Raw genomic sequence first — 15713 nt, forward strand, 5'->3', positions numbered from 1 at the left:
TGCTCCCACTCATCCCAGCTCCACTGTGTCTGCTGCAGCCGCCACTCAGTAGGGCTGCCACAGAGGCGGGAGAGGCTCTTGTCGCCAGCCGTGAGCCTGGTGCCTGACGCCCGTTGGTCAGCTGAGCGGTGCTCCTGCTGTGGGAGCTCACTGACAACTAAGAGGCAGCTCCTGCATTGAGCGTCTGCCCCCTGGTGGTCAGTGTGTGTCATAGCGATAGGTCAAACAGTTGACTGGTTGAACGTTCGACCAGTAGCTCAGGGTTTTTTTTTCTATCTATCTATCTATCTATCTATCTATCTATCTATCTATCTATCTCTATCTATCTATCTATCTATCTATCTATCTATCTATCTATCTATCATCTATCATCATCATCTATGAGTCTATAATGTACTATAGGAGGTCAGAAGGAGATTAATTCAGAAGCTAATGATTAAGGCAAAATATTTCAAGATATTTCTGAAGTTTTTTTCCCTAGTAATTGAGTCTCTGACAATGCGATTCTTTTTAAAAAAGGATGATAGCATAACTTTAAATTATGATTTGTTTATAAGTTTGTCTGCTGCTACCTGTTTACCATTCCCAAATGGGAAAATTCATTACCTTGCTTGTCTTCACATGACTTCCTATGTAGTCTAATAATTACAGAGAGAAATATCCATATATAAGGGGATCAAAACATGGATTTAAAAAAGCAAAGAGAAAGAAGAAGTGATTCACTGGATCTGACACCCTATTTAACATTTCAGGATCAAACCAATACCAAATTCCTAGGACGTAGTAGGGAGTCCAGCAGACAGTGAATGAAGTGGCAAAGGCAACCGTCATCTTTAGGGTCCTCAACCGAGCTCTTGGTATATTATTCCTGGATTGATTCAGTTGTAGATCTATTAGAAAGAGAAAAGAGTAGGTGTTTAAAGACAAGTTTTATTACAAGACTAAAATGGACAAAAAGGAAGAGAGAATCACTAATTCAATCTAATTAATATAATGGAAACAAATTTTAATATTTTTAATAATGTAATTTGTTGGAAAAGCATGTTTTCCATTATAGCATATAATTAATAGAAAATATTAAAGATGATAGTGCTCTTACATTTTTCTACCAAACTAATTTGGATTTGAAATATTGTGGTACTCAAATTCTTAAAATATAAATTTGAGAGAGCAGACTGAGGTTGAGTAGAGTTAAGTTCTTTGCATCTTGGTTGAAATGCCAACATAGCCATGCATACTTTATAAATTCATACATTTTAGTTTTTGAGAATGCACCAGGTTATTGAAGCAAAAAGTCACAACCATATTTGTAAAGTTTCAGATGAAACAGTCAATTACATGTTCAACAATTTTCCACATATCTAACACACACACTCACAAGCATACACAAATGTGCACAGTTATTTTGTGTGGATATAGAGGATTTGATGTGAAAAGGAGAGCTTAATTTAAACAAATATTTGGCTGCCATTTAAAGAATTGTACTTTGCTATCTTCTAGAAATCAGGTGTTTGATAGAGAGTTACTGACAGCCCAGCAGGAACAATTCACCAATACTTACACTGGGTAAGTGGGGCAATTGTCCTTTCATTTTTATTTCCACAGTCCAAATTAAGAACATCAGGAGAGATAGCCTCATTTGTCAATGGAGATAATAAAAGGATTACATCCTGGGGTGATTGTGAATGTAATGAGTTAACATATGCAAACTGCTTAGAACAGTATCTGGCACATACTAAGTGCCACTCTGGGTATTGCTGTTTGAAAACTGTTAACCCACAACTAACACCAAATCTAAGGCATACATACTATGGGGATCCTGATGAAGGACCCGTGTGAGGGTGAAGATGATTTTTGCATTGCAGATCAACATGATGAGAAGAGGAACGATGAAGAGGCAGCTGAAGGTGAAAAAGTTGTAAAAGGCTTGATGCCACCATTGTGGAAAACTGCAGTGTGTTACACATTGAGAGAAACCGTCTGACTGTCCGGAGCCATCCGCTAAATGAACCATTCTGAAGATATATAACTGTATAGGAAATAAAAAATTAAAAAGTTGTGTTACTTTATTTCAAACAGTGTTTGCATGTGTTCTTGAAAGTATTCTGCATTCTGCTAGCCGTTTAGGATGCTGTTGCCCAAAGCAATTGCTGAGGTCCTTGATTTACCCTTTTGGAATTTCTATGAAAAGTTATAAGTGAATCTTTACTTAAAATATGTTTGGATAATGTGAATGGATCTATAGGATTTTTGATTTTTTTGGGAAATTATTTCAAACTTGTAGAGCAATCCTCAACCAAGGATTTAAACCTTGTTCCAATTTCAATTTCAGATGAAAATGTGCTGAGTAATCTTTGCAAGTAATTCTGTTCATCGTCCCATCGGCAGCACTTAAAAACTATGGCATTTAGAATGTGCCCCCAAGCTATGTATTTAAATTTTATTTTTGAGACAGAAAACTCCAATAAAGTGGTCAAAACAGGCAGTTGGACATGAACATACAGTTCACAAAAGAGATCTAATAGTTGCCCTTATGCATATGAAAAGATGTTCAACCTCATTCATGACAAGCAAATTGCCAATTAAGGCTTCACTGAAATGTAATTTTTCATTAACAAGATTGGCAACATGGTAGCAACATGGTCTCATGGCAAGGCTGTGTGGAAACAGGGACTGTCAGACATTGCTAGTGGGAATGCAAATTGGTACAGCTGTTATGGAGGGTATTTGGCTGTAACTAGCATAACATATTCATTTACCTTTGATCCAGCAATCCTACATCCAGGAATTTATATCTGGGTGATATACCCCTACCTACATTATATGAAAATACATTTGCATAGGTTATTCACTGGTGCATTGCTTGTAATAGAAAAATATTGAAAACATCTAAGTACCTGAATAAACTAGGGTGGACCACATGATGGAGTGCTATATGGTTATAAAAATAAAGAGTAAGGAAAATTTCTCTCTCTCTCTCTTTCTCAGGAAAATTTCTCCCTCTCTCTCTCTCTCTCTCTCTCTCTCTCTCTCTCTCTCTCTCTCCACACACACACACACACACACACACACCCTATCTAATAAGAGAGTAATATTAGATGCAAATTGACCATCACTCCAACACACAAGATGGCTGCCCCCATGTGGTCAAAGATGGCCGGCAGGGGAGGGCAGTTGGGGGCAATCAGGCCAGCAAGGCAGGGCAGTTAGGGGTGACTGGGCCAGCAGGGGAGGGCAGTTTGGGGGCGATTGGGCCGGCAGGGGGAGGGCAGTTGTGGGCGATTGGGCCAGCAGGGGAGCAGTTAGGCGTCTATCAGGCTGGCAGGGGAGTGGTTAGGAGCAATCAGGCAGGCAGGCGAGCGGTTGGGAGCCAGCAGTCCTGGATTGTGAGAGGGATGTCCGACTGCCAGTTTAGGCCTAACTGACAACCGGACATCCCCCAAGGGGTCCTAGATTGGAGAGGGTGCAGGCTGGGCTGAGTGACACGCACACCCCCGTGCATGAATTTCATGCACCAGGCCTCTAGTATATATATAAAAGCATAATATGCTAATTAGACCGGACAGCCAAACAACCTTCCAGATGTCCTTCTGGATGACCTTCTGGATGAAGCCCGGGCTGTGAGGGCCGAGGCAAGCCGCCACAGCTGTGAGGGCCGAGGCAAGCCACCACAGCTGTGAAAGTCCAAGGCAAGCTGCTGCGGCCACAAGGGCCAAGCCCCTTGCACAAATTTCATGCATCGGGCCTTTAGTCCTATATAATAAAAGGCTGATATGCAAATCAACTGAACGGCTGAACGACTGGTCACTATGATGCACACTGAACCAGGGGGCAGACGCTTAATGCAGGAGCTGCCCCCTGGTGATCAGTTCCCACAGAGGGAGCGCTGCTCATCCAGAAGCTGGGTTCATGGCTGGCGAGTGCAGCAGCGGTGGTGGGAGCCTCTCCTACCTCCACAGCAGTGCTAAGGATGTCCGACTGACGGCTTAGGCCCGCTCCCCATGGACATCCCCTGAGAACTCCCAGACTGCGAGAGGGCACAGGCCAGACTGAAAGACCTCCCTGAGTGCATGAGTTTTGTGCACCGAGACTCTAGTATATATATATTTGTGTGTGCACCTATGTGCACTTTTATTTTCCAGTTCTGTTTGTTGAGAGACCCTAGAGATAATGACACATTAGTGCCCAGATCTTGATTTCTAACTGTCATTGTCTACCAAAGGAACAAGAGCTCATTGGAGAAGTGGGTGATGCCAAGGCTTGGGCAGCGAAGTACAGTATGTGCTTAGAAAAGCTTGTTGTGCCAAAAGTCAGGCAGTAGTCAGAGAGTGACGGAGCATGTCAAAAGAGATCACAAGCCAGCTTGAAAGAGCTCCCCTTGGCCAAATCTAGGGCAGTTTAAGCTTGATAATAAAGGAAACAACTGATAAAAAATGATAAACTATTGAATAAAGTAAGAATACATGGGTTCATTCTAAAAATAAATTACAAAACAACAACAAACAAATGTGGAGGGAGAAAGCTCTTTGTTACCATAGAAAGGAACAACAGAATTACAGTAGTGGTAATCTATAAAAAGTGATTCAGGCAAAAATCATCAATGCACTGTAAAAACATTGGTGAAAGTGCAGAGAACAGATTACTTACATTTCTAAAAATATCTACCTACTGTATGTTCATTATAAAGAGTAAAATAACTATAATAGAGAAATAACCAAATAATTAAAGCTAATATTGCCAGTAATGGGACCAGTTGACAGCATCTGTTTCCTTATATAATGCACTAAGAAGAACTCAGCATCACTTCTTTTGTATTTCTGCTAAAGGTGCATAACCTGAAATTAACCATGAAAAAACACCAAACACAAATTGAGGGGCATTCTACAAAGTAACAGACCTGTACTCTTAAAATGTCAATATCATGAAACAAACAAACAAAAAGACCAAGTAAAGGGTGTAGTTTAAAGGGGTCCCAAGAGACATGGCAACTCAGTCCACCACATAATCTTATAGATTTTCTTTTGTTAAAAGGGACATTACAACAACTGGTGAGATATGAATAAGGTATAGAGATTAAATACCTTGTATCAGTGCTATTTTTCTGATTTTGATACTTGTGATTATATGTGAGAAAAGTCACATTGAAATATTGAGAAAGAACATCCTATCTGAATTTATTTTTTAAGCAATTCAGAAAAAATGTATATGAGAAAGAACAAAACAAACAAGTGTACTAAAATGTTAATATTTGGGGAATCTGAGGGAAGTGTATTCAAGAAATCTTTGTACAATTCTTGCAATCTTTCTCTAAGCATAAAATCATGCTTTCTTAAAAAGCACAAATTGAATCAACTATTAAAGAAATGTTGCAAGTTGTTTTAAAAAATGAATTGCAGGGGACATTTATTCATTCCTCATTCATCAAAAACATGCTTACCTAGTCATTTACAAGCTTTTCCATGGAGAAACTTTAATTTACAATAAAACATCTACACTAATAAAAGCCTAGGTGGTGTCACACCCCCGCGCACGATGTCTTCACCACGAGATGGCCACCACGAGATGGCCACCACAAGATGGTCGCATGCACAGCAGAGGCGGGGCTCAGTGGCAGCTCCGCACGGTGAGGCCTGGGGGTCCCACAGCTCAGTGCCATGTGAAGGAGGCCGATCCTAGCATCTCCTCCCGCAGGAGGCGGGTCTTGGTGGAGAAGGCAGGACACGGTAGGGGAGGGCAGTTGTGGGCGATTGGGCTGGCAGGGGAGCAGTTAGGCATCAATCAGGCTGGCAGGGGAGCAGTTAGGGATAATCAGGCTGGCAGGCAGGCGAGCGGTTAGGAGCCAGCAGTCCTGGATTGTGAGAGGGATGTCCTAAACTGGCAGTGGGACATCCCCCGAGGGGTCCCAGACTGGAGAGGGTGCAGGCTGGGCTGAGGGATTCCCCAGGCACGAATTTCGTGCACTGGGCCTCTAGTCTCTTATATAAAAGGCCCCTGGTCATCATGCCGTAACGCTGTCACGACCAAATGAGCAGTGGCTCTCGCAGTGGGTGGGGTGGGTCGCGAGCTACTAGCAGCGGAGAGCTACGAAAGGTGGAGGGTAGGGCGGCCAGCTGAGGCAAGCAGAAGCAAGCTACTCAGGCACAATTTTGTGCATGCTGGGCCTCTAGTTAATAAAATGAAAAGATAAGAGGGCCAAAGTGCTTAAAAACTGATAGCAAGTAAATTCAAACCAAAATATTACAGGATTTCTTTTTTTAAATCTGTAGTTTTTTATTTCTTCTTTTTAAAAATTGATGTATAATTGACCTCAACAGTATATTAGTTTCAGGTGAACAACATAATGATTTGATGTATATATTCTAAACAATCACCACATTTAGGCAGTTTTAGGAATAAAGAGGGTCCATGGGGGAGGAAGGCATAGGTGAAGGCTTGGAGCCACCAGAAGGTATACATTCACAGAGAATGGAAAAGTGCCACAGGATAAGGGGAGAGGAAGACATCCATTCACAGAAGATAGAGAAAAGCCACAGGATATGGGGAGAAAACGGAAATAAACTTTCACAGGGGATAGAGAAATGCCAACAAATGGGAGAAAGAGGAGAACAGATTTTCATAGGAGATAGAGAATTCTACCACTGAAGGGGTAAAATGAGGGAGGCACAACCATATGGGGATTGGGCTTTGAAGCTGATATTCTGCAAAAGAGTGACAAATTAGAAGGCAGTATGAAGAGACAAAGAGCTGCAGCCTTTATAAACCTTAGCAAAAAAGAGCTTGGTGGGTTACCCCCTTGGGATCCCCTCCCTACATGGGAATCTGTACTTGCTTCCAATATATTTCCACCTGTTTCTTCTACCACCTTTGGTTGGTGGCTTCATTCTTCAAATCTATCTGGACAAGAACCTGGGAAAGAAATCACCATTGCATCCTGCTCAAGAAAACAACCGGAATCAACCATACATAGTTACACATTTTCTATTTCATTGTGAAACTTCTAAGTACAGTATATTCACCATGCTGTGCATTACATCCCCATGACATTTATAACTGGAAATTGGTATGGTTTGCTCCCCTTCACACACCGCCTCCTGGCTCTGACCATCACCAATTTTTTCTTTGTATCTAGGAGCTTGTTTTTCTTTTTCTTTTTAATATTGTACATATAACAATAGTATATAGTATTTATGTTTTCTGTCTGATTTGTTTCACTTAGCAAAGTCCCCTCAAGGTCCATCCATGTTGTTACAAATGGCAAATTTCCTTCTTTTTTATGATTGAATAATATTCCATGGTGTGTGTGTGTGTGTGTGTGTGTGTGTGTGTATACATTTCTTTATCCATTCATCTATAAGTGGACACAGGTAATTTCCATATCTTGGCTATTGTATCTAATGCTACAGTGAACATGGGAATGCATATGTCTTTTCAATTTAGTGTTTTTGTTTTCTTCAGATAAATACATAGAAATGGAATTGCTGGATCATATTGAAATAGGAATTTTAGGGGTGAAATAGGAAGGTTTAGGGAATTTTTAGGATTAGGGGTCCATGGAAAAAAACACAGGGCTACAGAGCAGAAGTTACATTTCCATAAGACAAGGAAACTGGGAGTAGCAAAAGGTCTATATTTACAAAATAAAGAAGGAGGAAGAAAGCCCAGAGAGAATAGGAGAACAATGAGGGAGGAGGGACTCAGGAGTTACTATAGTAACCAATTCAAAAGGGAATATTGACCAATCAGAAGGGATATCAGGACATAGGGACTTGCAGCCTTTATAAACTGTGGAAACAGGAAGTAGGTGGGACTCTTTCCCCCTCCCCACATGGGAGTCTATACTTGTTTTTCAATAATTCTCCACCTTTGCTATACCATCTTCCATCTGTGGATTCATTCTTTGACTCCAATGGACAAAGAATCTGGGAACCATCCTGCCCAGGGGAACACCACGTGTTCCAGTACAAAAATCCCGTATCAGTATGGTAGTTCTATTTTTAATTTTTTGAGCAACCTCCATTCTGTTTTCTATAGTGGCTGTATCAATTTACATTCCCACCAGCAGTGCACAAGGTTTCCTTTTGTCCAGATCCTCATCAACATTTGCTATTTCTTGTCTTTTTTTTACAACAGCCATTCTAACAAGTATGAAATACCTAATTGTGGTTTTGATTTGCATTTCCCTGATCATTGGTGATGTTGAGCACCTTTTCAAGTACCTATGAGTCATTAGTATGTCTTCTTTGGAAAAATGTCTAATCAGACCCTCTGCCCAATTTTTAATTGAATTGTTTGTTTTTTTGCTATTGAGTTGTAAGAGTTCTTTAAATATAGTCATGTGCCATCTAACAATGGGGAACTGCTCTGAGAAATGCATTGTTAGGCAATTTTGTTACTGTGTGAACATCATAAAGTGCACTTATACAAACCTGGATAGTATAGCCTATTGCTCTGGAGGGGAGGAAAATAATTTTCCCTCCACCCTCTGGATTCTTGGTAGAGACCCCTTGTAATAAAAGACAGATTAATATAGAAAAACAAAAAACAAATGCTTAATTACATGCATAACTCACATCTACATGGGAGAGACCCTGTAAAACAGGTAACTTGCCAAAGTGGCTGAAGTCACCACCTTACATACCATCTTCAGCTGAAGCGAAAAGAAGATGTTGAGGGTAGGGGACTGAGTTATGTTATGCAGATTTAATGTCTATTGCATTGATGTGAACTTCTAGAGATAAGGTCATTCCCTTTTCTTGGTACCAGGAGAGAGACACCCTTACAGATGGAAATTTAATCCCTTACAAATGTAAATGTGTGTGTTTTTTAATAAAGGGTAACCTCTAATTGTTTTATTTCAGAGTTTCGCCCATATCTGCAGTTTTTTAAAAGTGAACCAGCCTAAAATAAACCTTGTGCCAAAATGGCATATTTTGGGGTGACAAATTCTGTTCCCTTACAGCTCCTAGGCAATAAACCAGCACAGCATGTTACTGTATTGTATACCATAGGCACTTGTAATACAATGGTAAGTACTTGTGAAATGCATTATGATAGGAGAGCTACAATATCACTAGCTGATAGGAAAAATTCAGCTCCATTATAATCTTACTAGTGGCCTGGTGCATGAAATTCATGCACGGGGGCGGTGTCCCTCAGCCTGGTCTGCACCCTCTCCAATCTATGGGACTGGGCCTAAACCGGCAGTCCGACATCCCTCTCACAATCTGGGACTGCTGGCTCCTAACTGCTCAGCTGCCTGCCTGCCTGATTGCCCCCAACTGCCCTTCCCCACCAGCCTGCTCGCCCTCAACTGTCCCCCCTCCCCCCGCCAGCCTGCTCGCCCTCAACTGCCCCCCACTGGCTTCCTCACCCCCAACTTCCCCCTCTGCCGGTCTGCTTGCCCCAACTGCCTCCCCACCAGCCTGCTCACCACCAACTGCCCCCCACCCCCTTGCCGGCCTGCTCTCCCCTAACTGCCTCTGCCTCGGCCCCGCCACCCGGAAGGTCTCCCAGTCTAATTAGCATATTACCCTTTTATTAGTATAGATGGGACCACCACTGTCATATACTAGTATAATGGTTGAGGAAGAATTACTGTATTTTGGATATTAGCCCCTTATAAGATACCTGATTTGCAAATATTTCCTCCTATTTGGTAGGTTGTCTTTTAATTTTGTTGATAGTTTTGGCACCATTGTAATTAACCTAGTTATTAATAACAGAAAGAAACAAAGGGAATGCCACATATTATAGGCATGTCACTTGGGCAGCTTTACCAGGAAGCTGCAGTTTAACACTCCCTGGGAACCATCAGGGTCTATTCCCCACAGACGCTCGGGGGAAGGGACTGAAGAGGGTGAATAGAGGAATGTCCAATAAAGTCTGAGTGACATAGGGAAGGTACTTCTCTGTCAGTCACACCCGGGAACAGGTCATTGGCCAGAGTAGGCATGGCCAATGCAAGATTTGTAATATTTAATACCCTAAACAAAGGAGTTCACTCTCTTGGATTTTCTTGGTCTCTTGTGCTTTTGGCTCTTGGCATGTTGTACTTGACCCCTGGCCTGTGGGGCTCACAAACCCCTGCTCTCTTGCATTCACCCACCTGGTCCACAGCCATGTGGACCTCACACAATGGACCAATGGACTGCAATAGGCCTAATGCTAAACTGGACCCAATTGCAATATGGAACAGAAACTCTGGACACTGGCTTTGCTTTTAGCTTTACTGACTCCTCAGCTGTACTTCTCCTGGGACTGGATTAAGGGAAATAGGACTTTGGAAACCCAAGGATATAATTCCTCATAAATAAAAATCACTCATCCTCCCATTCAAGTCTCAGAAAATTATTTTTCTCAAGATATCATTAGGACTCCACCCCCAGCACTCAGTCAGGAAAGGGATACCCTTTCTACTGATAATAGTTTTCTTTGTTGTACAGTAGCTCTGTATTGGATGCAGTTCTACTTGTTTATTTTTGCTTCTGTTGCCAGGATTTCTTTTATTTTAAGTAAGTGAGGGACAGCCTTTTTAAATGTTTTTTATTGCATTAGAAAAAAATTAAATTAAATTTTATTCATTTAACAGCCTAGTTCTTTCCTTTTTGAAGTGATGGAGCAGGAGTGGAATATGCTTTATATATATTTAAAAAATACTATATTTTTGCCCTGGTCCATGTGGATCAGTGGTTAGAATGTTGGCCTATGCACTGAAGGGTTGTGGATTTGATTCTAGGTTGGGGGCACATACCTGGTTTGCAGATTCACTAGGGGCATGTGTGGGAAGAAACCAATCGATGTGTCTCCCTCCCTCCCTTACACTCTAAAAAATCAATGGAAAAAGTATTCTCGGGTGAGGATTAATTAAAAAAACAACAACAACAAAAACCAAAAACCCACACACCTATATTTCCTTTCTTTTCTTTTACAGTAGAAACATTTGAATAAACTAAATTATAATAAAAATATAAGTAAATATAATAAAAAATGCATCCAGTTTCTTTTATTTGTAATTGAAATGTTGATTTTTAGTTTCAAGGGCAAAAATAATTTTAAAATTAATCCACTAGAGGGCGCCCAATGATCATATCAATAATCTTAAAATCAAGAAACTCAAACACGCAGTCAGCTAATTCTATTTTATGATCCTGACCAACTTTTTCCTCAATATAAAGTGATTCTTTCCGTTTTCCATACTTCTTTTCAAGCTACCTTACTTAAAGCTCAGTTTTTAATTTTGACCAAACAGATGTGAGTTGAAGTCTTTGGAAGGGTTACTTTACATAGAACCTGAAAGTCCTATATTTCCTTAAAATCTTTACTTCCCTTCCCACCTTCCCAATTGTACTTGGAACCAGATGACCTGAGTTTTACTTTATGCTCTGCACTGGGCCACATTTTCACTTTAATGTTTTAAGTTATAATGATGACACTTTCAATAATAGTGACTTTGAAATATGGTACTATGATTTGAATTTTTAAAAAACATGTTTTATTGATTTTTAGAGAGAGAAAAAGGGAGAGGGAGAGAAAGAGAGAAACATCAGTGATGAGAGAGAATCATTGATAGGCTGCATCCTGCACACCCCCTACTGGGGATCCAGCCTGCAACCTGGGCATGTGCCCTGACTAGAATCTAACTGGCGACCTCTTGTTTTCTGGGTTGATGCTCAACCGTTGAGCCACACTGGCTGAGCTGGTTTGAATTTTGGTTATCATCTTTTTTTATTTAACAAATACTTGTGTGTGTGTGTGTGTGTGTGTGTGTGTGTGTTTTAATTCGTACCTGAGGATATATGTTTTTATTGATTGATTGATTTTAGAGAGAGGAAGGGAAAGAGAGAGAGAAAGAAACATCAATGGGAGAGAGAAACATTGATTGGTTGCCTCCCAAATGCACACTGACCGGGGATTGAACCCACAACCTAGGTATGTTCCCTGACTGGGAATCAAACCTGGAACCTTTATGTGTATGAGATGATACTCCAACCAACTGAGCCACCCGGCCAGGACAAAATGCTTATTTTTAAAGCAACTCCTTGGTTAAAAACTATACTAGGTGCTGTCTGTACTAAACAATAAACCAGATATATCCTACTATCAGGGTATTAAATATTTGGTAAAGAAGGTAGAGCATGTATGTGACACCTGCAATATAAGATAGACTGTGATAGTTCAAAAAGAGAAGTATAGTAAAGTGTTATGGAAAATCAGTAAGTCACTTGCCCATAAATTGGTTGTTTGAGGCTTGGTTCAGTTTATTTTATGCTCAAGGCCATGTTCATTTTAATGATTATTAGAGGGATCACTTTACTTCCAGTGGTTCTTTTGTCCTTGGATTATATTTCTTTAATTTCTTTATGTTTCTCCTCTCTTATCCTTGGCCCCAGTTTCATTAGTGTTTGCTTTATTTTGCCATAAACAAGAGCAATCTGTTTTCCTTTCTTTCAGTCAATTGCAGATGCTCATTTCTTTTTAGAATATTATTTTTAACCCTTACCTTACCCAAGACTAATTACACCATTACCTAATCGTTTCCAAAGGTAATTATCTTCAGGTGATGTGATTCAGTTTCCTCATCTATAAAATGGAGATGTTAACAGTATCTACCCCTAAGTGATATCATGACAATTAAACAAATAAATACTTGGAAAGTGCTTAGAATAGTGCCTGGCACACAGCACTATATAAGTCACAACCGTTATTATAGTGTAGATTAGAGGCCTGGTGCACAAAATTCATGCATGGGTAGGGTCCCTTGGCCTGGCCGGTGGTCAGGGCTCTGGCTGCAGGCCGAGGCCTCCCTTCCCAGCTGCCGGCTGCCTGCTGGGGCCTTCCTTTGTTCTGCGCCACCCCCTGGTGGTCAGTGCACATCATAGCGAGAGATAGAACTCCAGGTCTCCCAGTCGAACTCCCGTGAGGACACTTTGCATATTAGCCTTTTATATATATTGATTTTTGAGGCACAGAGCTTATAAATATGTGTTCATATATATATATATTTATTTATATATTTATAAATATATGCCATCTTTTTTTCCCCCTGAAATTTCTTAACCATCTATTCTCACCTTACACTTCCCCTGTCTTTCCCTTTCCTTCAGGTAAAAAGGAAATAGACAATGCTGCATAGTGTGGTATAGTGTAGTAGTTAAAAGCTCTGGGTATGAAGGTAATTGGGTGCACTGACACCTTCACTTACTAGATGGTAATGTTGGGCATATTATATAACATTCTTATCCTTAGTTTGTTCATGAATAAAATAAGGGCAATAATCATATCTAATTCATAGGGTTGTTGGAGCCTTACATGAAGTAATGAACACAAAAGCATTTAGTAACTTCCTATCCAATATTTATGTCCTCCTTAACTATTATTTATCATCATCATCATTGTTGTTGTTATCTGCTGTTAGTTTGCTATTACTGTGTTCCAGTACAGTTCTTGGCATATTGTGTGTGTGTGATGAGTATTTATTGAATTTAAGCTGCCTGTCAAGTTCGAAAGTGCATTCTAGCACTATAAATTTTCTGTGTCAAGGCAAGCCTCCACACATCTTCAGACCACACATCTTTATAACAAAGACTAAAGGATGGCTCATATATCTTGCCTGTAGGCCTAGGTTAACTATAGAATTTAAATACTGTCAATATGTAATGTTTCATATTAAGCAGTGGTATGAACTAGTGGTATAAACTCTTTCTGTAAATAATCTGCTATTCTGGAATTCTTGTGGTCTTAAATGACTGTTATTGAAAACCATGTAATTTTTAATTATATATGGACACACCTAATTCAGGAAATGTTTTCTTCTCAACATGTACTTACCAGCCTAACCACAGATGCTCTTAAATCAGATCGTCTTTGGGTCATGTTTGCTGCCTTTTTTTTTTTTTAACTTTTCTCTTTTTTCTCTACTCTTCCCTTTTCTTCTTTCTTCTTTCCTTCTTCCCTTTCTCCCTCGCTCTTTCTTTTCTTCTCCTACTTTTAAAAATTATGCCTCCAATACTTGATTTATTAAGTACCTATCAGAGTGAGTAGGATAGTTTGGTGACTAGGGAGCAGGTTGGCCAAACTTACTTATCAGTCAGAATAAATTTGAAATAATCAACCTTTATATAAGCAATTCTCTTTACTGTTTTTCCAAAGAACTATGCATTTCAATACCCATATTTCCCTATTATTTTCTCACCTGACTTGATGAAAGAAGGAATGAAGACAGGAGGAGAGGAATGAATAAACATTAACTGAGTGTTTATAAAGTCTTATAGTAGATGATACTTTATATATCTTATTCTTTATAATGTAGTCTTTAAAATTGCACTTAAACTTAATTAAGTAATTTACACAGAATCACATAGCTGGTAAGAGATAGTATTGAGCTTTGAAGTCACCTTTGTTTTAATCCAATACCCATGCCATTTCTACTATCCCATTGCCTGTCATACTTTGTTGCAGGGAGATGTAAGATCTTCAGAGAGACTATTACTGGGGCTAGTGTATAGCCAAGCAGAAGACTGGGCCTCCCTTATCCCTATTCAACCAGAGCCTATCTGTTTTATTTATTGGGGCTTCACATAGATTTTTTAAAATTTCCATTACTTGTAAAAAGTTTGAAAGTTTCTACAGTACATATGCTAAAACTTTTGGAAATATATCTCCAATCCATCATAGAATGTAGTTTCTGAGGTTAGTAATAAGAAAGGTGGAAAACCAAGGTGGCCAATTTGAAATTTGGTCTTTCTGAGCTGTAGCAAAATGTCATAAATTCCCAGGCTGCCAGGCCTAAATTTTGACAATGAACTTGTTATATTTTTTAACCTGGTAATGAATTACTCAAGTAATAGAAAATTAAAATATGTACCAAGGGATGAAGATTAAAGTCAATTGTAAATGAGCCACGGCAGGATGTGTCTTTGTCAATGGGTTTGTCCCCAGAGTGTGGTGAAGCATGAAGTACACTCACCATGTGTCACAGTCTAGAAATAAAAAGCCCTCTCTATGTCTCATCTTCCCCATCAAATATAAGTAACATTAGTCACAGGGTTGAAAACCCATTTCAGAGATAGCAGAGAGCCATAATAAAAAGAAAAACTGGCATTAATAAAAAAAATAACAACAGGTCAAGTGACATTGGGAGAGCCAATGAATCCTTTAAACCTGTGGTTTCCAAGCTGCAGGTTGTGCCTATCAGGTAGTTGTAATCAACAGTTAAAAATAAGATGGAACAGAGTAGATATTTGTTTAATGAAAATCTTTTCTCAGTCATAGGTGTGTGAAAGACAGACAGACAAACCATGTCTCTATGTAGTATGTATACTGCTAAAAAGATTTGAATGTCATTATTTTCAAAGGTTCTTTTTGGACATTCTCTCATGTGTAAAATGGGGACAATAACATGGTTCTACTGTACTTCATAGAGTTAATCCTATATAATAAAGAGGTAATATGTAAATTAACCCGAATGTCCTCACAAGATGCCCTATGACCAAGCCGGCAGGGCGGTTAGTAAGGGACGGCCAAATGACCGAACAAGCAGGCTGCGTGGGGCAACCAGGCCAGCAGGGGGGTTAGTGAGGGATGACCAAACGACTGAACAAGCAGGCTGCGTGGGGTGACCAGGCCGGCAGGGGGCTGTGAGGGGTGACCAGGCCAGTGGGGGGGGGGCAGTTTGGGGAGACCATGCCAGCAAGGGGGGCAGGTGGGGGCAACTA

The 15713-nt window shown here is 40.1% G+C and overlaps 1 protein-coding gene across 1 annotated transcript in view; it reads right to left on the reverse strand.

Annotated features, from left to right (window-relative positions):
• Nucleotides 1-486: 486 nt before the first annotated feature.
• GNRHR (gonadotropin releasing hormone receptor) overlaps nt 487-15713 on the reverse strand; it is a 20693-nt gene continuing 5466 nt past the window's right edge. The window contains exons 2-3 of the mRNA XM_006095642.1: nt 1810-2029; nt 487-890 (exon numbers count right to left, since the gene is read on the reverse strand). Of these exons, the coding sequence (XP_006095704.1) occupies nt 646-890; nt 1810-2029 (465 nt within the window). The 3' untranslated portion in view covers nt 487-645. The remainder of the gene's footprint in view (nt 891-1809; nt 2030-15713) is intronic.

Source organism: Myotis lucifugus, unplaced genomic scaffold (assembly GCF_000147115.1).
Source record: "Myotis lucifugus unplaced genomic scaffold, Myoluc2.0 scaffold_159, whole genome shotgun sequence".
Classification (NCBI taxonomy): Eukaryota; Metazoa; Chordata; class Mammalia; order Chiroptera; family Vespertilionidae; genus Myotis; species Myotis lucifugus.